Source organism: Rhinolophus sinicus, chromosome 16, assembly GCF_057876585.1.
Source record: "Rhinolophus sinicus isolate RSI-liver-muscle chromosome 16, RSI-T2T, whole genome shotgun sequence".
NCBI lineage: Eukaryota > Metazoa > Chordata > Mammalia > Chiroptera > Rhinolophidae > Rhinolophus > Rhinolophus sinicus.
This window is the reverse complement of record NC_142516.1, coordinates 178,285-200,924: the sequence shown is the minus strand read 5'-3', so window position 1 is coordinate 200,924 and position 22,640 is coordinate 178,285. Positions and strand designations below refer to the sequence as shown.

Here is a 22,640-nt window from a genome sequence, read left to right as displayed (position 1 = left end):
GAAGAGGGCTGACCTGGAAGGGCGTGGCTCTGCCCAGCTCACCTTGGTCGTCTGGCCCCGCCCCACAGGGAGTTCGCCAAGGAGCGCGAGCGGGTGGAGAACCGCAGAGCCTTCCTGAAGCTGCGGAGGCAGCAGCAGATCGAGCGGGAGCTCAACGGGTACCTGGAGTGGATCTTCAAGGCTGGTGAGAACCGCGCTGCCGCCAGTTCCCTCTCCCCTCCCCTCTTTGGCCGCCAGCTGGGTACAGTGGCCCTGGGGGCACCAGGCCCGGCTGGCGGAGGAGAACTGAGATGCTCTGAAGGGGCTTTGCAGTGGCGGCGCTTCTCCAGCTCACACAGGTGCCCGCACCGGCCGCCAGGCGGCGCTGGGGCCCGGAGCCTTCCCAGTGCAGGGCCCGGCTCGGCCCAGGCAAAGCTCATTCAGCCTGAGACCCAAGTATTTGGCCGTTAACTCTGCGCGCCTGGAGCCTGGGGCTGCTGAGTGCCTGGCCCCAGGCCCAGCCGCTGGCCAGTGCTGCGTCCTCCATGTGGGGCGCCCGCTCTGCCTCCTCAGGCTTCACAGGTGCTGGTCAGTGGTGAGCCCACCTACGGGGTGGCCGCTGTCAGGGGACGGTGACTTGTGAGTGGGGACAAGCCAGGCCCTCTTCACGGGGCACTGTCGGGGGACACACCCAGGTGTGTGTCTCGGTAGGGGAAGCTCAGCGGGGGCCACAGGTTTCTGGAATGTACGGCCCAGCACCAGGGTGTTGCACCTGGCAGGGTCTTGCAGCAGGTGCGCGAGAGCCGGAGTGTGGGGGGGTGGGCCCTTGTCAGGCAGCCCCCGAAGGCCCGACCTGAGCCGTGTCTCACTCACAGAGGAGGTCATGCTGGCCGAGGAGGACAAGAATGCTGAGGAGAAGTCCCCGCTGGATGGTAGGTGACAAGGTGAACTGGCACTTTCAGAGAACTGATCCGGGAGCTGGGAGGTCCGCGGGCGGGGGGGCTGGGCTCCCTGTTACTTTCTGGTCCTGACTTCTTGTTAAACTCAATGGTCGTAACTTCGTGTGTGTGTGTGTGTGTGTGTGTGTGTGTGTGTGTGTGTGTGTGAGTTGCGGGGGGGTATATTAATCAGCCGTCTTAGCGAGGAGGGCAGAAGCTGCACGTGGGCGGCTGCAGGGGTCCGTTCCCGGGCTGTCGCGTGGGTTTTTTTTGTTTTCCTTTACGGATAAGCCCCTCTTTTTATGGACTTCATAGCCTATTAGTTGTCCAGTTGACACAGGTGACCGTTGTTAGGCCTCGTGCCTAGCGACAGCGCCTGGCGGGCGGAGCGCCCACGTGCACACGTTTGCGTGCTCGTGCCTGAGCTCCGCTGTGCCAGAAACGTTCGCGCACGGTCCTGGGAGCAGCCTTTCTGCGGGGAGGCCTGTGCCGGTCAGCGGCACGCTCCTGGGGACCCGCGTGCCATGGACCAAGCAGCCGTAGTTGGTGGTGGGCTCCGCACGGCCACGCGTGCCGGGTCCCGGCGGCCTGTTCGCACAGCACAGCCCGATTGCTGTGTCGTCCAACACGGCCGCTCACACGTGACTGTGGAAGCATCCACGTCAGTGCATTGCAAGGAGATGAGAGTCAAGTCCACCCCTTCTGTCCCACTCGCCATGTTTCAGGTGCTGAGTGGCCAGATGGCGCTGGTGCTACCAAGTTAGTCTGTGAGGACAGAACGAGCTTTAAACCTGCTGGTCTAAACCACGCTGTGTCTGTCTTCAGGGCTCAGGGTGATGCTGCCCCCCCGTGGCCACGGAAAGACATACCTGGGGCCACTGGGGCTAGGGCCCCATGCGGCGGTCACCGCCCTGGCTGCCAGTAGAGCCCCAGGAGCGGGAAGACTGCCCTCTCTTCACACCCACTGCTCAGGACAGGGCCACGCAGCCCAGCCACCCTGCCGTGGTCCCAGCAGGGCGCACACCTGGGGCTCTGAGCAGGTCTGCAGGCCTGCCCGATCGTCTGGCCTCACCTGTCCTTGGACTGGGGGCTGCTGGGCAGCTGCGGCCTGACTGTCCCCACTGACATCACCGTGAAGAGAAGAAAAAGTGGGGCCCGCCCTCAAAATTCCTTGTCGCTTTGCTCTGAGGACCAAGAAGGGCCCCCAGGGACCCGCAGTTGCCCTGCCTCCCTCAGCCTTGGCTTCAGGATAGGTCAGGGCGGGCCACCAGTCCCTGGAGGAGCATCACTTTCTCGGCTGACAGACCCCTGGGTCCGCTCACACAGCTCCCTCACACCCTGTTTAAAGCAGTGTTGAAGAGAGCAGCCAGCAGGAAGAGCCGGAACGACCTGATCCACGCAGAGGAGGGCGAGGACCGGTTTGCAGACCTCTGTGCTGTGGGTGAGTCTCTTCAGGTCCTCCTGGCTCTGTGGGGTCCATGACTAGGTACAGAAGCCACCCAGCCGCCTGCCGGTCACCCAGGCATCGCAGCTCTCTGGGCCACCCCTCCCCTCTGGCCTCCCGTCTGGCGGGTGGGCTGTGCGTCTGGCTCCTGGCAGCCCCTTGCTCGTCCCTTTCCATACACCTTGCTGGCTGCTGACTGCTGGCTGCTCGGGGCTCTGCCACCCGCCAAGTGAACATGGAGCCCTCCAGCCTGTCCCCAGGCCGGAGACCACTGGTGCCCCTGACTCGGGAGAGACCGAAAGCTTCTGGTCACTTCTCTCCTAAACTCATCTGTCCTCCATGTTCCTGGAGCCAGCCGCTTCTGAGGCCCCTGTCTTCACACATTTCTCCAATAGTAAAAGGAAATTTCCGGATAGTTTATCCCGCATAGCCTTTCTCGTTCCCTGCTGTCAGTGGTGCCAGGGCACTCTATTGTGCCTTGGATGGCAGGGTAGGCTCAGCCCAGGCCCCGCCTTCAGCCGGGCAGGGGTGGGGCTGACACTGCAGGGGCCGCTTTTCACTGAGTGATGTCATTGCCCAGACGTCTGAGTGGACCTGAGTTAGAACATGATTCCCGTTACGTTGTTACTTTGCTGAGAAAGCAGTCTTGAATGGGAGTTCTTTGTGTTTCTTGGTGTTATTTACTTTCCCTTTCTGACCCCCACCCAGGCCTCGTAAAGCCCTGTTAATAGCTTAGAGTTTCTCCTTCCGTTTATCCATGCTCGTTCCATGTCACATGTATATGCATGTGCACATATGTAGTGTTTCGGGCCCCTGCATGTTATAGAAGTGAGTTCATACATGTTTCTCACCCCCACATGTAAACGTCACCATCAATCAGTCTTAATTCCGATTTGCAGTGGTGAGTGGCCTGTGGCCTTTGTGCTACGGCCTCACTAATTCATCAGCTGCCCCCACTAGGTCCTTGGTTTATTGGTAGGTTTTGTTTTCTGCCATGAAAAGTGCTGCCCCCAAATCCGGTAAATGTCAGCCCTTCCTTAGCTGACTTGCCTCTGCGGATAGGTCCCCAGGGGCAGGGCTGCTGAGGCCACAGGTATGTTTGTCCCTTTTTGGGATGCTGCTTTCCAGAATGGCCCGGTGACGTCACCTCCACCCACAGTGCAGGAAGACGCAGCTGCCTTTGACTGCTGCCAGTCTGAGGCCAGTTTGGTGTTTATAAAGTGATACCTCCGTGGGACTGTAATTCTCATTTAACTCTCCGCTAGTGATTTTGAACCTCTTTTTAAGTTTGTTTCTCACTTTAATTTGGGTTTTGATGACTCTTCATATGCCCTGTCCATTTTTCTATTGTGCTGTTTGTTTGTTTGTTAATAAGAGACTGATATATATGTTGTGGATCGGAATTTCATTAGGATTTTAAAAATGTATCATGTGTGTGATGATCCCTCTATTCCTATTTTACCTCGAGTTTTTATGGTAATTTTGGAAAATGAATTGGAGAGCCTTTAAAAAATCTTTTTCTATGGCTTCAAGTCATTTAAATCACACCTAAATTACCTGTTCTTTCAAGATGAGATAAAACTGAACCCATCTAGCTAAGAAGTAGAAAGCACTTGGGCCAGTTTTACATATTACACTTTGTTGGGAAACTGTCCGAGTTCTTGGCCTCCAAAGAGGTGCACGTGGTACTGTCATGCTTTGTCTTCGCTTATGTGTTCATTCACTCAACATACGTGTCAGGGGCCCATCGTGAGGCACCGGGGCTGCAGCACCGAACCAGACAGGACCTTCGTCTTTGGAGTTTCTATTCCAGTGGGGACAGCAGCCAGCAAAGCAGATACCAAGTGAAATGTATGCAAAGGACAGAGAGTAGAGAAGGGAGCAGGGCTTGAAGGGTCTGGGGTGCTGGGCTGCTAAAGGTATGGACATGGAAGGCTTGGAGGTTTGCCTTTGAGCAGAGCCGAAGGAAGTGAAGTCAGCCCCAGGGACACCTGGGAGAGAACATTCTGAGCAACAGATGACATGCTCCAGAGGCAGGAATGTCACGGAGGCCAGTGTGGCTGGAAAGAAGTGATTTGGGAAGGGGTGGGGAGGCAGAGGAAGTCCGAGGGTCACTGTGGGCTAGGGCCCAAGAGGGACTAGCAGTCATAGTGGGTCTGCAGAGGGAGATGTCACCTGGCTGCAGCCGCCTGGCCAGGGACTGGAGTGCAGAAAAGGAGGCAGGGGACCAGTCTGCAGACCGTTGTAGGAATCCAACAGATGGTGGCTTGGGTCTGGAGGTGGCAGCCAAGGGGATAAGTGGTCGCATTCAAGATATATTTGGAAGACAAGCCCAGAGGATTCGCTGACCAGCTGGACGTGGGCGTGAGAGAGGAGTGTCAGGACAGCTGCAGAGGAAGTGTCTCCGGGATGGGGCACTGCAGACAAGTGCGCGTTGGGTGGCGTCTCCTGTCCGGAATCAGGTTAGAACATGTGCATTTGAGAGGTGTGTTGTAGAAGCAGTGGAGTGTCAGGGGCACTGATGTGTTTGTCTGGTGCGTGTCCGGGCTGGAGACCTGACCAGAGCGCCGTAGCTGTGCAAGGGGTTCACAGCGCCTCCCTCTGGCTGCTCAGAGCCCAGGTCCTGCTGCGACACAGCCCCCTGAAGTGGCAGTTAGAGCGAGCAGCTGTGGGCGCCACTGTGGCCCTGTGCCTTTGCCTGAGGGAGCATGGGTGTGGCTGTGGGCACGGCTTGGTGTGGGCCTTGGGCAGATGGTGGCAAAGGGCATCAGCCTAGGAGGCTCTTCTGGCACAGCTGACTGGTTCCCACTGCTCGTGTCCAGTGCGTCAGGAGGGGGCTGTGGATCCCTTTGGGCAGGGGGCCGGCTCTGTAGGAAGCGTACACGCTTGGCCAACATGGGGCAGAGCGGGCGTGGGGTTGGGGGCTTGCCCCGCCAAGTCTCCCGAGAGGCCGTACTGGGCTGTTGGGTCATACTCGCGGCCGTGCTGTGCCCGACACCCGACACAAGCCACGGAGCAGGCGAAGTGGAGGGGCCTTGCTGCGTTCCAGTACAAGTCCCTACAAACGTGTCGGGTGGTTGCTGACCCGAGTCAAGGAGGGTGGGAGGGTTAGAGGCGGCAGGGGAGGAGCTGAGGGCCTGGGGGCATTAGGGCTGTGCCTGCAAGGTGTCCCCGGGATGCTGAGACACAGGCAGCAGTCCCAGTCCAGGTCTGCCATCGGAGCCCAGCAACCATGGTGCCCCACGAGGCTCTCGGTTCCCGCGTGGGGGCGGGAACTGGGGGCAGGGCGGTTGGCACAATGCGTGTGTGCCTGGAACTGGGGCCTCGAGCCAGGCCTGGGGGCAGGTGTCCCTGACGGTGGCATTTGGGGTCACGTGTGTAGTGGGCTGTCCTCACGTATGTGCGCTGGGGGTCCTGCGCTGAAGGTGGCTGCATGCACGCGAGTCTGCCGCGGCGACCTCAGTGAGCCCTCTCCCGCAGGCTCCCCCTTCACGCGGCCGGGCCTCAAGAGCGGGAGGACGGAGAGCGCTTCCTACCTGCGCAGGAAGGAGAAGAAGTTCCGGTTCCTGGTGCGGCGCGTGGTGAAGGCGCAGAGCTTCTACTGGGCGGTGCTGTGCGTGGTGGCCCTGAACACCCTGTGCGTGGCCATGGTGCACCACAAGCAGCCGCAGCGGCTGACCACGGCGCTGTGTAGGTGGCCCGCCCCGGGCTTTCCGCGCCGCCGGGAGCCCCGGCCCCAGCCCCGGCCCCGGCCCCGGCCCCGGCCCCGGCCTCGGCCCCGGCCCCGGCCCCAGCCCCGAAGCCCGGGGGACCTCACTAGACCCCTGTCGGGCAGGGCAGGGTGAAAGGGCGCCCGGGGAGGAAGTGCGTGGTGACCAGGCCCAGCTGACCGTGTCCTCCCTTGCCAGGCCTCAGAGCCCTGGACGTGGGGGCTTGGCTGCCCTTTGCTTTCTGCCCGAGGCGGCCACTCGCGCTGTCTCTGAGGCGACCTTCCTAGCTTTTATGCTTTTCAGCCCTTCCTGTTTCTTTCTGACATGTCTTGGCCGTGGTGACAGTCCCGAGGAGGCAAAGCAGAAGAGGCCCGTGGCTGGGGGCTCCTTGCCCCTCCCCAGGGACCAGGGCTGACCCTCCAGGCTGAGCCTTAGTGGCCTGGGCTTAGAGAGCTCACAGGACAGAGTCCACTAACGACTTCTGTCCCCAGGGGTCAGCTGCACTCACCCTGCCTCGGTGTCTGGTGACCTGGACACAGGGCTTGGGGCTCTGCGTGGGAGCCCTGTGTGCCTGCAGCCAGCTGAGGGACCCAGCTGAGGGACCCCGGGGAGCCCTTTGTCCAGAGAACCCTCCTGACTGTCCTGCCCCAGCGGGCCTGCCACGCTCTCTGTGGGACCAGGAGCTTGGGTGGCTGCTGGGGGCTCTTCTGAGCTGTAGACTCTGGAGGCTCCCCAGACCCCGTGACATTGTGGGTGGGATGGGACTCTGGGCAGCAGTCCCCACACCCTCATTGAAATCTGTGTCTTGTGTGATGGGAAAGGGTGAGAGGTGGCAGAAGCAGGCCGCGGGTTCAGGTTCCGGAGTGACAGTGGGGGTGCAGCTGCTGTGCCCCTGAACTGCCCATGCTGGCCTCTGGGCATGTGTCTGGGGGCCACAGAGTTCAGTATCTCTTCAGTTCTCACACTAGTCCCCCACCTTTGGGATTGGGTGGGCACCAGGGAGACGGCTTCCTCTTGCCCCAGCCAGCGGGCTCCCTGGCTAGGCCTTTTCTCCCACAAGAGAGCCGGTGGTGCCTGTCAGTCTAGTCCTTATTTTCTGGCTTTGCTACCTGAATGGCCTGGTCGCATGTCTGATGCACTGGGGAACCCGGGGCTGGGGTACCTGAGATGGGGGTGCCTAAGGCCAGGGTGTCCGGGGCTGGGGTGCTGGGGTGTCCAGGGCCGAAGTGCGCAGGGCTGGGGTCCCGGGATTTGAGTTCCCAGGGCTGGGGTGTCAGGGGTTGGGCCAGGCCTCAGGATTCTACCCCTTGCTGCTTTGTCTTCTCTGTGGTCTCCTGGGAGTTCCCAAACTCATCGGCATCTCCCAGGGAGAGTGGCTGGAGGGAGAGGTGGGTGTGTGCCGGGTGTGGACAGCTGTGCCCAGTGCAGGCTCGGCCCTTGCTAGCTAGGCTGGAGCAGAGGAAGGGTGATGCAGTGAGTGAGGGCGGGGGCACCTGCTAGCGCCCGTGGCATCACAGCTCCCGTGGGCCCTGGCCTGTGACTGGTGCCCTGTGGAGAGAGGGTTCTGTGCACCTCGGCTGTCTGTCCATCAGGGAGCCAGGAGCCCCAAGACTGAGGCTCGAATGGCGAAGGCAGCTGGCCCCTAGGACCATCCTCCTGTGAGCCCCCCTGGCCTCACAAGACAGTCTCGACCACTTTCTTGTCTGTCTCTCTGTTCTCACAGCATGCTGTCCTCTTACTGTTAACAGCAGACACTGTCTACGTTACTGCCTCTGCTCCCCTGTGGCCTATGATCTCCTCGGAACAGTAATCCTATCCCCTGCCAGCTTCTGGCAGCACATACACACCAGCTAGCTGGACGAGCCAGTCACGAATGAGCAAACCCTCACTTGGCCTTGGGGGGCTGGCATAAAGGCGGGAAGCAGGGTGTGGGGGCACCTTCTCTGGTGGTCTGGTCTGTGGCAGCTCCTGTCCATGCTTCCTGCGAGCTGGTCTCAGGGCTTCAGCTCCAAGGGCCACTGGGAGGCTCATCTCGGGGCCTCCTGTGGGGGAGCCCTGAGGGGCAGAGGCGGGCAGGGCGCCTTTGTGACCTCGTGGGGGGGCTCTGAGGCCTCAGGTATTTCTAGGTGGCTGGGACTTTGCGAGCTGCATATTGGGGCAGGCAGTGCTCAGCTTTTCCACCACAGTCCTGCCTGCTGGCCAGACATTCAGGGAGTGTCAGGCCCGAGGTGCTCCTGCCTGAGGGTCAGCGGATGTCCGTGCTGCTGACGTGGCCTCTCAGCCTCCCAGGGCGGCAGCTTTGCCTCCTCACTGCTCATTCTGCACCCACCTGGGTGTCCTGCTGACTTTCCGGTTGGCTTCAGAGGCCAGCTTGCCATGGGTGGGTTGCTCCCAGGAGCTGATTGACCACATCCTCAGGCCACGGACAGAGGGTGGGTCCCCTCCCTGAGACCTTCATATGTCAGTCTGAGGCCTGGTGCCCAGTGGGCAGTGGTGCTGGTGTCTGCTCGTCCAGGGGCAGGGCTCTGTCGTACAGTGCTTGGTGGAGAGCTGGGGGCACAGCAAACTCCAGGGGTGCATTGACAGCAGGCTGGACATCGTGTCCCCACTGTCTGGACGCCAGAGGCCCTAGGACGCCGGGGAGGCTTGCCCTTCGCCTCAGCCCTGCCCTCTGGCAGGCCTGCCTCGGGTTCTGAGCTGCTGTTCTGGGTCGCAGGCAGTGCCTTGGTCTCCTGTCCAAGGCAGTAGCAGGTTCCAGCTCGGCGTCCGGGGGGGGGGGAGGGGGTCAGCGACAGTGACCTTGCTGTGATGTCTGCAGTCCCAGGGCGGCCGCGGGTCCTGCTGTCTGGGCCCTCCCGTGGGTTCTGCTGCCTCTTGCTCTCACCGCGCCTTCTTCTTGGGCTGTGTCAGGGGCACTGTCTGTGTGCCCAGATCCCATGCATGAGGTGGGACTCCTGACGGGCCCGGCTTGCGGGAAGGTGAGATGGCCGCAGGAGCCTGTGTGGCTCACAGCATGCCGCACGGGAGCCGTGTCCTGCCGGGTCTGGGGTCGCTCCGGTGGTGGGGCGAGCCTGTGAACAAAGGGAAAAGCGAGCATGGTGCTCAGGGGTCCTGAGGAGGCCGTGGGGGTCCTCTTGGCAAGACAGGGAGCTCTGAAGAGGGACTCGCCCTGCGACCAGAGTGTGGGCTGGGACGGACGGAGGCTGAAGGCCAGGCGACGGGGCTTGGCCCTCCTCTGGGGGCACCCTGGTGGTACCCCATGCCCCAGAACCCACCTGAGTCCCGTGAGTCCAGGGAGCCCACCTGCTGGGCCTGCCCCCTGCCCCACAGGCACTGGGCACTCACCACCTGCAAACTGGAGTGAGCGTCTCTCCTCCCTCCCAGTCCCGTGGCTCCTCTGCTGGGCTGAGTTGCAGAGGCCTGGACGGCTCCATCCCAGAAGGCCTGGGGTCTGGGCTGGAGCCAGGTGGGAGGAGGCTGCACGCTAACCACCCTCTTCTCCGGCTTCTCCTAGACTTTGCAGAGTTTGTTTTCCTGGGTCTCTTCCTCACAGAGATGTCTCTAAAGATGTACGGCCTGGGGCCCAGAAGCTACTTCCGGTCCTCCTTCAACTGCTTCGACTTTGGGGTGAGTGTGTCACGTCGTCAGTGGGTCCTGGGGTCCTTGCTGGACATGCACACATCCGCCCCGTGAGCCGCGGTCTGTGGCGCAGGACCCAGGACCCGAGGGGACTGTGATCCCCTGTGGGTCAGAAAGGCTGCCTGCGGCCAGGGAGGTGCCGTGATGGGCGGCCCTTCCCGATCAGGCCCTGATTGGGGTGGGGGCTGCAGGGCATCCTCCTTCTATCCCCGGACCCTGTCTGTAGACTTCAAGGTCAGCTGAGGACTCTGGGCCGCTCCGTGTCTGGAAGAGTGGTCTTTTCAGTGTGTTGCTGTCTGGTGGACGGCCGGCGTCCTGCGGGTCTGGCCTTGGGCAGGCTCGGATACTCGCAGCAGCGCCCCCAGTGGGAACCTCCTCGAGGGGTTGGGGAGCAGCAGCCGGGCCGGGTCCTTTCACCTGCCCCTGAGGCTCAGAGAGGCCTGGAAGGAAGGCTCACGTGGGTTACCTCCATGGGCCCAGCCCAGCAGGTCTGGTGCTGAGTCCAGAGCTGGGCCTACCTGGAGGCCTCGCTGTGACCTGGGGACTCTGAGAGGTGAAGGTGCCACCCCAGGAGGACCTACATCTCTGCAGGGTTCTCAGGGCCAGGCAGGACCCCTGGCCTCAGTGGGAGTGAGGCGTGTCTAGAGTTCAGTAACTGACCTGCTCTCAGTGACCGCGGCAACTGACAGGACGTTGTGTCTGATGGTTAAATCCTTGTCACCTCACTAGCTTCGGACACGAGCTGCTGGGGCCATGGTGTGCCGGGCCCAGGGCTGCCTGGCCAGTTTGCAGGGGCTCATGCCCGAGCCTGCCTCCTGCTGCCTGCGGTCTGTGTGTGTGTGTGGGGGGAACATGAGGCTGCCCGGGGCACCCACGGTTCTGATGGGCTGTCAGCTGCAGTGACAGCCCAGGACGAAGGACCTGTCAGACCATAAATCTTAAAGCCGTTTAGGCTTCTTGTCTGAAATAATGGGCTTAATGGCACATAAGCTAACGAGTTATTCCAAAACTTAGCAGCTGAAAATGACAAGTGTGTGGTATCGCCCCATTGCCATGGGCCAGGAGTCCAGGTGTGTCCTCCTTGCGGCCCGTGGCCTAGGGCCTGGGTACAATGTCCCAGCTGAGGCCGGAGTGGGTGCCGTCATTCCAGGCTGGTCAGGACGGCAGAGGTGCTTTCAGGGGGTCAAACGGGGCAGTTAGTGAGACTGAGCAGATCAGCTTCCAGGCTCACACACGTGCTGGGTGCCTTTGTCCCTGGTCACACGGGCCTCCACAGGCTGCTGGAATGTGCTCAGGACCTGGAGCTCGTGATCTGAGAGGAGGATGAGAGGACCCACGATGGAAGCCCCAGAGCTCCAGCTCAGAAGACGTAACCCATCAGCTTTCCATGTTATACTTGGAGTGAGTTGTTAGGCCCAGCCCGCATTTAGAGGGAGGAGGACATTACACAGGGATGTGAGCGCCAGGACGCCAGGATCCGTGGGGCCCACCACAGCCCACACTCTGGTCCCAATGTGACACCGTCAACTTGCCAGCCCCCTGAGGGCTCATCCTCCAAGTCAGGTGGTCTGAGCGCAGCTGCCAGGTCCCTCTCAACCTGCAGACGTGGGGAGATAGAGGCGATGTATCCACCCCACAGAGCCTACAGGGTGGTGGGACACACAGAGGGTGAGTGCCTGCTCAGAAAGGGGACAGTGGACCCACAGGGAACCTCTGGTCTACAGGGATGCCGGAGTCCTGCCGGGCGGGCGTGAGTGATGCCGCGATGGCTTCTGAAGGCCTGCAAGCCTTCTGGGCCCCTAGTTTTGCCCAAGTTACCTTCCCTTTTTCATGAAGGCAGCATGTGTTCAGCTGGATAGTGTCCCAGGCTTCTTCCTGCTTGTGGGATTTGGGCGTCCCAATACCTTTTGTGCTATGTCTGCCCCTCTCAAGCCGAGATGGTGACATGTCTGCAAATGTCCGTCTCCAGGAACTCGGTGTGTTGCAAACCTGGGCGTTCACCCATCAGATAAACGCCAACCCACAGCCCTGTTAGGGGACAGCACCTTTGTGTCCCCGAGCGCCTAGGCCTCCTGGAGCCCCCTTGCAAGGCGCCTGGCAACTTTGGAGACTGAGCAGGGCTGCCCCTTTGGGAGGTTAGGCGTCACAGCTATGTGCGGCCCCATCGTCACACCAGGCCATGTCATTTTGTTTTTAAAGATTCTTATTAAAATGTAGCTGACATGCAATATTATATGAGTTTCAGGTGTACAGATAGTTATTCAACACTTATCTGCCTAAAGAAGTGATCACCATGAGAAGTCCAGCAACCACCTGACCCCATCCCACCCCATCACAGTATTACTGACTCTATTCCTCTCGCTGCACATTACATCCCCCTGACTTACTTGTTTTACACCTGGAAATTTGGACCTCTTATTCCCCTTCACCTTTCCCCCGTTTTAATTTTTCAGTTACAGTTGACATTCAGTATTGTTTTGTTAATTTCAGGTGTACAGCATATGGTTAGACATTTGTAAAGTCTAGGAAGTGATTCCCTGACTGGTGTAGTTCCCAGCTGGCACCATACCTAGTTATTACCATATCATCGACTACGTTCCTTATGCTTTGCTTTACATCCCGGTGACTGGCCACTTAACTGGGGCGTTACCTGCTATCTGGAGAGGCTGAGCATTCCCAGGCTAGCAAGTCCCAGCCTCTTTACTGGACAGCAGTTCCCTCACTCTCTGTCCTGTGACACCAGGTGGCATCATCTGCTTGGAAGCCTCCTGGGTTCATCAGCGCATTTCTGCCCTTCCCGTAGCTGCAGGTCACATCGGTGCCCACACAACAGGCCCTGCCTCCCAGGACTGTCCCTTGTGTGGCACTCCCTGTGGTTGTGTCCTGGACACTTCGGGCTCAGCTTCTACACGTTGCCCATGTCCGGCTATTATGACAGCAGTGCCTCCCCCTCCGAACTGCACTGGTTTTTCTTCTGTATGACAAATTACCCCAAAGTGACAAGCAGTTACCTCTCATTCGATGTGCCCTCCCAGTGCCCCTGACTCCAGGTCGCGCGAGCTCTGGGCTCGTGCCCACACTGGCTGACAGGCCTCGGACAGGCAGCTTCCAGGCTCTCACGTGTTGCTGGCAGCCTCGGGTCCTGGTCTCCTGAGCCCCTGTACAGGCTGCCCCACTGCCCTCACGACACGGAGCTGGTGGCCTAAGGCTGAGAGGGGACCACAGTCTTTGTAAAGTGCCACCTCAGGTGACATCCAATCACTTGTGTCCTGTTCCCTTTACTGGATGTGAGTTACTAGGCCCAGCCCGTCCTCAAGGGCACAGGATTTTAAGGTGGGGGGTGGGGAGAGCAGACCATGGTGGGGCCATCAGGCAACCTCAGAGGCTACCTCCATGCTGAGCCAATGGGAGCAGATCCTGAGGAAGGTTCGTGGAAAAGGGGAGTGACACTGAAAGGTGACAGTGAGGAGGACAGATTTAGAAAACGCCGGTCTTTGGCCCAAGGCCACATCTGGAGGCCATGTGACTGCTGAGAAAAGTTGCTGGTGATGGCCACACTGTGGCCAGCTTGTCCCGTGTTGTGTTACCAGGGTCACAGCGGGCCCTGCAGCCATGGGTGTGTCGGTGTCAGGTCACTTGTGTAGTCCGACACGTATTCACGGTGAAGTGTGCAGCGGCTGGCTGCATTGGGGTCACTCATAGCTGCTGTGACCACCAGACCAGACGTGCCAGTTGATGGGCCATCAGTAACCCTAGGGGGCTTCTGGTGAAGGGCTGAGGCCTCTGTCCCAGCACAGTCACCATCCCCTTAGTGACTTGGTGAGAATGTGACGCTGAGCTGATGGGGTGTGAAGTGGATGTGAGCTGCGTGCACAGGACTGTGACCTTGGGTGACGTGTGAGCCAAGGGTAGTAGGACTCGAGCTTCACGCCTGAGTGCCCCACACCAGCCTCAGGAGTCAGGTTACAGGACATGGTCAGCCACATGACGGACGGGCACGCGTGCTGGCGTGAGCCCGGCGTGCCCATGGGTATGCTGGGGGAGGGGCTGCGTCTGGGCCCCGCTGGGTGTCCCGTCCAGAGGAGCGATGGGAGGGTCTGCCGTGCTGCAGCCTCCGCTCGTCCTTTCTGAGCCCCTCACGCAACACTGACCAGGAGCGGCCGGGGACGAGGGGCATGCCACTTGCTCATGGGTCCCCATCCAGCCACAAGGACAGCATCTGGGAGACCTTGTTGGTGAAACCAAAGGGCAGGCTCGCCATTAAGTTCCTGGTGACGCGTGCTGGGCTCTGGTCCCTGGGAGAAGTGTCTGAATCTGGACCTCAGAGCAGTGACAGCCGGGAGGGGGTGACAGGAGGCAGGTCCCTCTTATAGGCAGCTGCCCAGCCCTGCGGCATCAGGTGACGCTGGTTCACCTGGCTGTTCCAGGCACAGAGGGCACAGGACAGGGCAGCTCAGACCTGTCAGGAAGCCAGCAGGTCTGACCGCGCCCATCCCCTGTCCTGTGTGTCTGGTGGGCGTGGCAGGGGACAGCAGTGGGCCTGGGGCTGCAGGAGCTGAGTGCGGCGTGTCCCTCGCGTCTCCCTGTGTGGCTTGCGTTGCTCACAAGGGAGGCGGCCACACACGTGCAGGGCGGGGGCTGGTGGCTGACCCCTGCCCTTTGCAGGTCATCGTGGGCAGCATCTTTGAAGTGGTCTGGGCCGCCATCAAGCCAGGAACCTCCTTCGGGCTCAGCGTGCTGCGGGCACTGCGGTTGCTGAGGGTCTTCAAAGTCACCAAGTATGTCGCCTTTTGCCCGGTGGGGCATGGGGGCAGCGTGTTAGCTGGGGGCTTGCGGAGCCGGTGTCACACTTAGCTGTGGGGGTATCTTGTGGGGCTTATACTTGCACAGACTCAGACAACAGTCATGAAACAGCCCCTGCTCATCTCAGCCTGTCAGGCCACATGTGTCCTCTGGACCGTCCTGACTGCATCTAGGTGACAGGAGGTCTCACTGTCCATCAGCTTGCACCCCATAGTTTCATACCGTCCCCTCTCTGGAAACCGGCCATCCCACCATGAGTCTGCAGAGGCAGACTTTGCTTCATAGTTAATAGAGGAAGCAGGAGTTGCCGAGTAGAAGTCATCTTCCTGCCACCAAGCTGGCCCTCGGCCCCTCGTCCCGGCCAGCGCTGGCATGGTCCCCTCCCCCCAACCCTGTCCTGTGTGAACGGTGTTTTCACAACCCTGGAAACGAGTGGCTCCATTTTTCCCACAAAGTCGCCGAGGCCCAGGGCAGCTGTTCAGGGGACAGAAAGTGGGCAGGGCTCAGGTGACAACACAGCAAGTGTGCAGACCTGGGCTAGTCGCCGCCCTCACTGCCGGGGCTGTGGTGACCAGATGAGGGAGAACACATCACCCACCAGAGCAGTCGAACCAGCCCAGACAGCACAGCAGGGACCCTACGGCTGTCCTCTCCCGGGCACAGTGCAGGATGGAGCCTGTGGTGCTCTCACCTGTGGCCTGTCTCCCTGGGGTCTGGGGCTGCTTCGGGTGCCTGCAGGGAGCCCAATGAACTCGGCTCTCCACGGTGGAGGGCACCCGGCACTCTGAGTGGTCAGCAGCTAGGCTGTCGGCAGACATGAGCAGGGCCCGTGTGCTGTGGGTGCCACTGACTGGCAGGGACTCGGTGAGACCTTGGGAGCATCTGAGGGGCGGTGCAGGGGCTGTTCGGGTCCACGGAAGTCATCCAGCAATGTCCTCCACACCCACTGCGATACCGTGTCCCTGGTCCTTGGTGACGTGTGCCCCTCCGCACACAGGACGCCCACTCGCGAATGGCCGTGTGGCCCCTGGCCTGCAGCAGCCCCGTGTACGGTTGCTGACGGCCAGCAGTCATGGCCCTCACTTCATACAGCGCTGACCGGAGGCCCCTGGAGGGGGTCTGGGTGCTGAAGGGGGACAGGCCATGCCAGGAGCCCGGGGTGGGCCATGCCCGCACTGTTCTGCTGAGGAGCGTGGCAGGGCCAGGTTTGGGAGGTGAGGGTGAGTCCAGCCCTGGACACATGGGTGTGCCGTCCCCATGCAGCCCTGGTGACAGGAGGCTGGGTCGAGGACTGTGGAAAGAAGCTCTACTCCATGTGTATTGTAACTGTGGGGCCCTTAGGACGTAGAAGGACCCGGAAGCCACAGCTGTGACTGCAGGGAACCGGGGTGAACGTGACGTGAGGGTCCGGAGCCGACGTGCTCCATCAGGCACAGCTGGGCTCAGACCCCGCCTGCCCCCAGGTACTGGAGCTCCCTGAGGAACCTGGTGGTGTCGCTGCTCAACTCCATGAAGTCCATCATCAGCCTCCTCTTCCTGCTCTTCCTGTTCATCGTGGTCTTTGCGCTGCTGGGCATGCAGCTGTTTGGGGGCCAGTAAGTGGGCGGGGCTCAGAGCAGCTGTTTGGGGGCCAGTAAGTGGGCGGGGCTCAGCAGCTGTTTGGGGGCCAGTAAGTGGGCGGGGCTCAGAGCAGCTGTGGGGGGCACAGACAGTAAGTGGGCGGGGCTCAGAGCAGCTGTGGGGGGCACAGACAATAAGTGGGTGGGGCTCAGAGCAGCTGTCTGGGGGCCAGTAAGTGGGGGGTGCTCAGAGCAGCTGTTTAGGGGACAGAAAGTGGGCGGTGCTCAGAGCAGCTGTTTAGGGGACAGAAAGTGGGCGGTGCTCAGAGCAGCTGTTTAGGGGACAGAAAGTGGGCAGGGCTCAGCAGCTGTGGGGGGCACAGACAGTAACTGGGCTCGTGGGGAGGGCTTCTGAGCTTAGAGCAGCGGTTCTGCCTTAGTTCCTCCTCCTGCTTTTCATCCCCAAAGGTCCTCCTAGAGCCCAGCCCTCTTGCAGCTTGTGACAGGCCCTAGGTGCCCAGCTGCTATGCCAGGTCCTGCTGGCTCCTGAGGGGGCTGCCCCTTCCTCAGACATCTCATTTTTCTCAGGTTCAACTTCAAAGATGAGACGCCAACGACCAACTTTGACACCTTCCCTGCTGCCATCCTCACCGTCTTCCAGGTAAGGTGCCCGGCTCCAGGTGCACTCCTGGCCTGCTCAGCTCTCCTCCCGGTGCTAGGCTGGCAGCCTTCCCGTAAGCTCCCTAGGGCCGCAGCACAGCCCAGGTGGAACTTTCCACCCAACAGAAGAGAGCAGGCAGAGACGTGGGTAGGCCGGTCCCCATGTCCTGCGATGCTGTCCCTGGGCTTCAGCCACCAGCTCAGCTCTCAGCCCCTAGGACTTGGCATTACAGCCGTGTCTTGTCCTTTGAGAGGAGAACAGAGCACCTGGTTCTCCCTCACTTTTCTTTGTGTCTGCAAAGCATGTCCCCCAGCTCCATGGTAACCCTTGGGGTGCCCTTGGGAGGTTCTGTTGCTGGAGCCAAGTCCCTCACACAGGGCAGGGGGTGCCCAGATGCCTGTCTGTGATCGGTGTCACTGATATAATGGCAGACATTTGTGTTACGCGAGCCCTCCGCAGACACCATGTCTGAGGTTGAGTAAGGTGGGGGGATTCTCTGCCTACAAGGACACTTAGAGAAGGCCAGCAGGCTGCATGTTCAGGCCAGGGGCTCAGCTCAGCCCCTGGCCTCTGGGACTGCCAACCCCAGCCCCAGCCAGAGCTGGAGCACACAGCGTGTGCAAGGAGGCCGTCCCTCCAAAGGAAGGGAGTTTTTTCAGCAGCCGTTCAAACCAAGCTGGAGGGTTGCTGAAAGAGGAAACAGGGCCAGGGCTGACCAGGGGGATCTTGAATGTCAGGCTGGGGGGACTAACAAGAGTGCATTCCAGAAAAAGCAGCAAGGTGAGTGAAGCCTGGGTGGGGAGCACAGGTGTGTGGCAGAAGGCCTTGGGGTCGTGGGGCCGGTGGGGCCTGCAGGGCTGGCATGGATGGTCCTGAAATGCTGGCCTGTCCAAGAGGCTTTGCCCTGCGGGAGCTTTGCAGGATTTCCACAGCAGGGGTGGTGTGATTGACAATGAGAGCCTTGCTTTGCTGTATTTGTTGCAAGAAAGGACCTGAACTTGCTGAGTGGTGGTGGTTTGGGAACCAGGGGAAGAGGCCAAAGTTAGAGGGAGGGGTTCTGACCAGGCGACGCTCTGATTGTACCTCAGGCCTATCTGCTCTGAACACAGCAGTAAGGTGAGAAATAGCTTTGGAAGTAGACATAGCCAATGGGAAACAATGTCTGCTAGACATTGGCTAGAAATGAGACAAGACAGTGGCCAGGCACCTGTGGACAGTCTGGGAAGAGGCGGGGCTGGACAGCAGCAGCACTGGCCCTGCAGAAGGCGTGTGGTCCTTTAAGGGGCTGGGGGAAGCTGAGGAGGTCACCAAGGCAGCTTATTGGCCAGGCCAGGCCTGCAAGTCCCACAGAATGATAATGGACTGGAGGCCGAGACTCCAGGATGGGAGCCCCATTTCTGAATGGGGTTGGAGAGGGGACAGGGGCAGGAAGGCATGTGACCTGGGAGAAGAACTTCACCTTTGTTCACGATGAAACTGCAGACGAGAGTTCTGAGAGCCAACCCCGTAGAAGAAATGACTGAGCAGGGGCGACAACGCTCACGGTCAGAAGGTGAGCTCAGGCCTAGAGGAGAAGGGATACCGCACAAACACAGGTGGCTTGGACGGAGTATGCGTCAGAACCCACAGAGGGTTACAGGAAGAACTCGTAGCACACACCACATCACTGGGAAGGAAAGGCACCTGAGAACTGAGAATAGATGAGCATGGACAGGAGCCAAGGAGAAATTCTAGAAATGAAAATAGAGCTATTTAAATAAACTGGAGGCTGAAGGGTCCACTGGATGCAGCACGAGGACGGCTGAGCTGCAGTGTGGACATGGCACTCAGACGTCTGCTGTGACAGTGCCCGTGCTTGGAGGCCAAGCAGGGTGCCTGACATGGAACAGAATCACTCCAGACATAGTCACATTGTGATAAGGGGAAAATCTTAAAAACTCCCTAGAAAGATTTCCTACAAGAATGGCAATCTGAGGGTGGGCCTCTCGTGAGCAGTGGTGCCAGAGGTCTGGGAGAAGTAACTTGAAAACATTGTAGGACAGTCCCTGTCAGCCTGGAATTCCGAACCCCAGAGCCGTGCTTGCAGCACGGGGTGAACACATTCACATGAGGGTGGAGAGAGTCGCCACCCAGACTGACCATTACACGGTTGTGAAGCGGGTGCTTTAGAAGAAACCATGCAGCAAACTAACCCAAGAAGAAATAGAAAACTGAACTGTTTCAGAAATTGAACAGTTGAAAGTTCACCTTTCCAATCCACGTTCACATACTGAATTCTAAATAAGAATTCTAAACAAGAAAAAACTCCAATTTTATACAGACCGCGCCAGAGAAGATCAAAAGGAAAGCAGCCGACTCATTTTGAGGCTCGACTAGCTTTGCCATGTTGACCTGAGAAGACCAGACAAGCAGCATATATGAAAAGAAAAATCGAGGTCGTGATCACAAGCAGAGACAAAAACATCCTGAGGGAAATAAATAATAACTAACCAAATCTAAACATGCTTAGAAATATTTATGATCAACCTGAATTTATCTTAGAAATGCAAGATGATTTAACATTAGAAAAGACTTTCATGTAACTTACCATCTTAACAGAGTAAGGAAGGAAATAACCCTAGATGATCAGAAAAAAGGCTTTAAACTCTAGCAGAAGCACAACCAACCATGATAGGGAGGATGGACAAGTAAGACTGACAAATTTTGTTAATTGTCAAATTAACACATAGGGATTCATTATACTCTCTACTTGGTGTATATTTGACAATATCTATAATAAATGTTTTTTTCTAAAAGAAACACGATAAAACCCAACACTTATTCTAAACAAGGTGTTAGCAGATTATGCTAATATCATTATTTCATTTTTTTCTTATTTTTTCTTGTTCTAATTCATTCATAATTCACTAGAACAAGAAAAAAATGAAATAAAATTTCTCAAGATTGACAAGAGAGAAATAAAAATGTCATTATTTACAGATGAAATATTTGTACACGCAGAAAACTCAAGTGTTGTCACTGCAGATGGTGTGGGGCCACTTGGTTGTCTGTAGAGAAGAGCATGAAGTTGGAATCCCACCTTGGGATTCGGATGGATCAAGACCTAAAACTTTGAAAAGCAAATCTGAAGGTTTAGAAAGACAGATGGCGACATAACATTATTAACTCAAGGCAAGAGAAACCTTCTTAAAGAAAATACAAAAAGCGCAAATCACATAGGAAACCATTGAAAATTTGACTGTTGGAAATTTCTGTGCCTCAGGACACCATAAAAAGATTGAAAATAACAACAAGTCACAGGCTGGAGGAAGACGTTTCCAGTGTCAACAAATAACCAACAAAGGATTAGTGTGCAGAGCATACCGAGAACGTCCACAAATGGAAAAGGAAAGACAGGCTGTGCGTCAGGAAAGGGCAAAAGGTGCACAAGAGGACCTGGGCCGACGAGCAATCAGTGAAAACTATTTCCAGTGTTACCAGAAGTCAGGAATGTGATTGAAACTCACCCTAAGAACAAGCCTGTCCATTCAGCTCAAGTTAAGAAATCCAGCAACGTCACCTTGTAGCCATGTGTTGACATGAGGGTCCCTTTCTGCTGTGCTGGGGTGAGGACCACTGTGGACAGTAATTGTCCCCTGGCATGTGCACACAGGCGGGTCCTGTTGCTGCTCAAGGCTCTGGAAAGGGTCTTACACAGCTGCACAGACATGCAGAGCATCATGGCAGCGTTGTTTGTAAGAGGGAGAAGCTGCAGGTCCCCTGAAAGTGCATCAGCAAGGGAATGGGTAAGAAGTGCCTTATTCTGCAGCCGTAGCCGCAGCAAGAGTGACGGGTCTCACAAATGTCATGCTGAGCAAAAAATAGTAATTGCAGCATATAGTGCTGTCTAAATAACTATGGGAACCTGTGAAACAATGTTGCTTCCGGCATATGAGGTATTACAATTAAGTTCACAAACTCATCCTAGAAAAAGTGCTACACACCTCACTGCTGAATTGATTACAGTCACCTTTGAAGGACTCCCCTTGGGAAGCTGTGCCCCGACACCAGCGCCCAGTCCACCATTCAAAGCAATGTTGGAACTCTTTTTCTGGAATGGCAGTCAGAGCTGTTGTCATATTACCCTTGATGTCCTGAATGTCTTCCTTTCAATATTTCCTTTATCTTCGGGTAAACAAAGAAGTCATTGGGGGCCAGATCAGGTGAGTAGGGAGGGTGTTCCAATACAGTTATTTGTTTACTGGCTAAAAACTCCCTCACAGACAGTGCCCTGTGAGCTGGTGCGTTGTTGTGAAGCAAGAGCCATGAATTGTTGGCGAAAAGTTCAGGTCGTCTAAATTTTTCACACAGCCTTTTCAGCACTTCCAAATAGTAAACATGGTTAACTGTCCAGTTGGTACAAATTCATAATGAATAATCCCTCTGATATCAAAAAAGGTTAGCAACGTCGTTTTGACTCTTGATTTGGACTGATGAAAGTTTTTTGGTCATGGAAAATTGGCTGACTTTCATTGTGCACTTTGACGCTTTGTTTTAGTGTTGTGTTGGTACACCCGTGTTTCATCACCAGTGATAACACGGCCCAAAACAACGTCTTCCTCTCCAAAAGGTCTCGGCAAACTTCAACTCTCCTTTGGGTTTGTTCATCAGTGAGCTCCTTCAGAACCATTTTCGCACACACCTTTCTCATGCCAAGAGTTTTAGTTACGATTTTCTAACTTGTTCTATCGATGGTCTGCTATGCTTCTCACAGTCAGACGATGATTTTGACGTTCTCTTCATCAGTGACGCGTTCTCTCCTCTCAGAAAAACAGTTAATCCATTTGTACACTTCATGGCATTATCCCCATAAAGTTGGACTAACATGTCCCTGATGTCACTTCCACTCTTGCAAGTTTAACAAGAAATTTAATGTTTGTTCGTTGCTCTAATTAAAGCTCAGACATTCTCAGTACTGCACACAAAAACACAAAAACACACAACAACAATAATGAGCACCACTCAGCAAGACACTGCCACACGTCAACAGAGACACAGCTGTGAGACACTGATGTACCAAGTTTTGGAAACCTTACCTAGCTGTCTGTACAGTGCCGCCAGTGTAAGTGCATGGTGGAAAGGTCGCGACCTTGATTGTCAGACTTTGTACATACTGTAAAAGTACAACAGCTTGCACAGGAATGATAAACACCAAATTTAGGGTGCTGCTTTGGGGGCAGGGAGGAGAAAGGGGGAGTTTTGTCCAAGGAACATCTGTTACATTTTAATGTTTTCTTTCCTAAGCTGGGTAGTAGGTACACAGAGGTTTGTTAAATGTTATTCATCATACGTTTCTGAATGTTCGAAATAGTATGTAAACATTATCCAAAGGAAAGTGGTGTGATGTCAACAGCCACAGTAGACGTTAAGGCAGACAAGCTTTAGTAGAAATAGAGACGCATGTTACATGTGAGAAAAGGAAACTGCTGTCACGAGCTCGCACGACCCAACTACGTGGTCTGAAATATATTGGGCAAGAACTGAGAATTACACAGAAATGAAAAGTTGGGCCTCTCATAACAGATTTGTAATGCGTTTCTGTGCAACTGAAGGAAGAAGCTGGAAGTTAGAAAGGCTGTGAAAGAGCAGACGAAGCCGCAGGAGTCAGCCGACACACAGCTGCACCCAACCGGCCAGCCGTGGGGAAGCCTCAGTACTTGGGGCAAACAGGACAGTCACAGAATGTGGCCACTCGTTAAATCATCCAGGAAATTCCCACAAACATTAAGGAATTGCTGTCCTGCACAGCACATTCTCGATGTAACTTAAATAAATAGAAAACGCTGATAAAAAGTCATTTAAAATCTTCCCCATCAGTGAAAACTGAAAGGTTGAGTCAAAGAAGACATCACAATGGATATTACAAAA

At 56.9% G+C, this 22,640-nt stretch overlaps 1 protein-coding gene across 7 annotated transcripts in view; it reads left to right on the top strand.

The window, feature by feature from the left end:
• Nucleotides 1-22,640, top strand: part of CACNA1B (calcium voltage-gated channel subunit alpha1 B) — a 167,752-nt gene that overhangs the window by 50,722 nt on the left and 94,390 nt on the right. For 4 of the 7 annotated variants that reach the window (XM_088792971.1, XM_088792973.1, XM_088792976.1 and 1 more), the window contains exons 8-15: nucleotides 69-184; nucleotides 855-911; nucleotides 2,266-2,358; nucleotides 5,842-6,051; nucleotides 9,586-9,698; nucleotides 14,376-14,488; nucleotides 15,977-16,108; nucleotides 16,661-16,733. In XM_088792971.1, the coding sequence (XP_088649097.1) occupies nucleotides 69-184; nucleotides 855-911; nucleotides 2,266-2,358; nucleotides 5,842-6,051; nucleotides 9,586-9,698; nucleotides 14,376-14,488; nucleotides 15,977-16,108; nucleotides 16,661-16,733 (907 nt within the window). The remainder of the gene's footprint in view (nucleotides 1-68; nucleotides 185-854; nucleotides 912-2,265; nucleotides 2,359-5,841; nucleotides 6,052-9,585; nucleotides 9,699-14,375; nucleotides 14,489-15,976; nucleotides 16,109-16,660; nucleotides 16,734-22,640) is intronic. The other 3 variants (XM_088792970.1, XM_088792972.1, XM_088792975.1) reach the window with 1 other exon arrangement.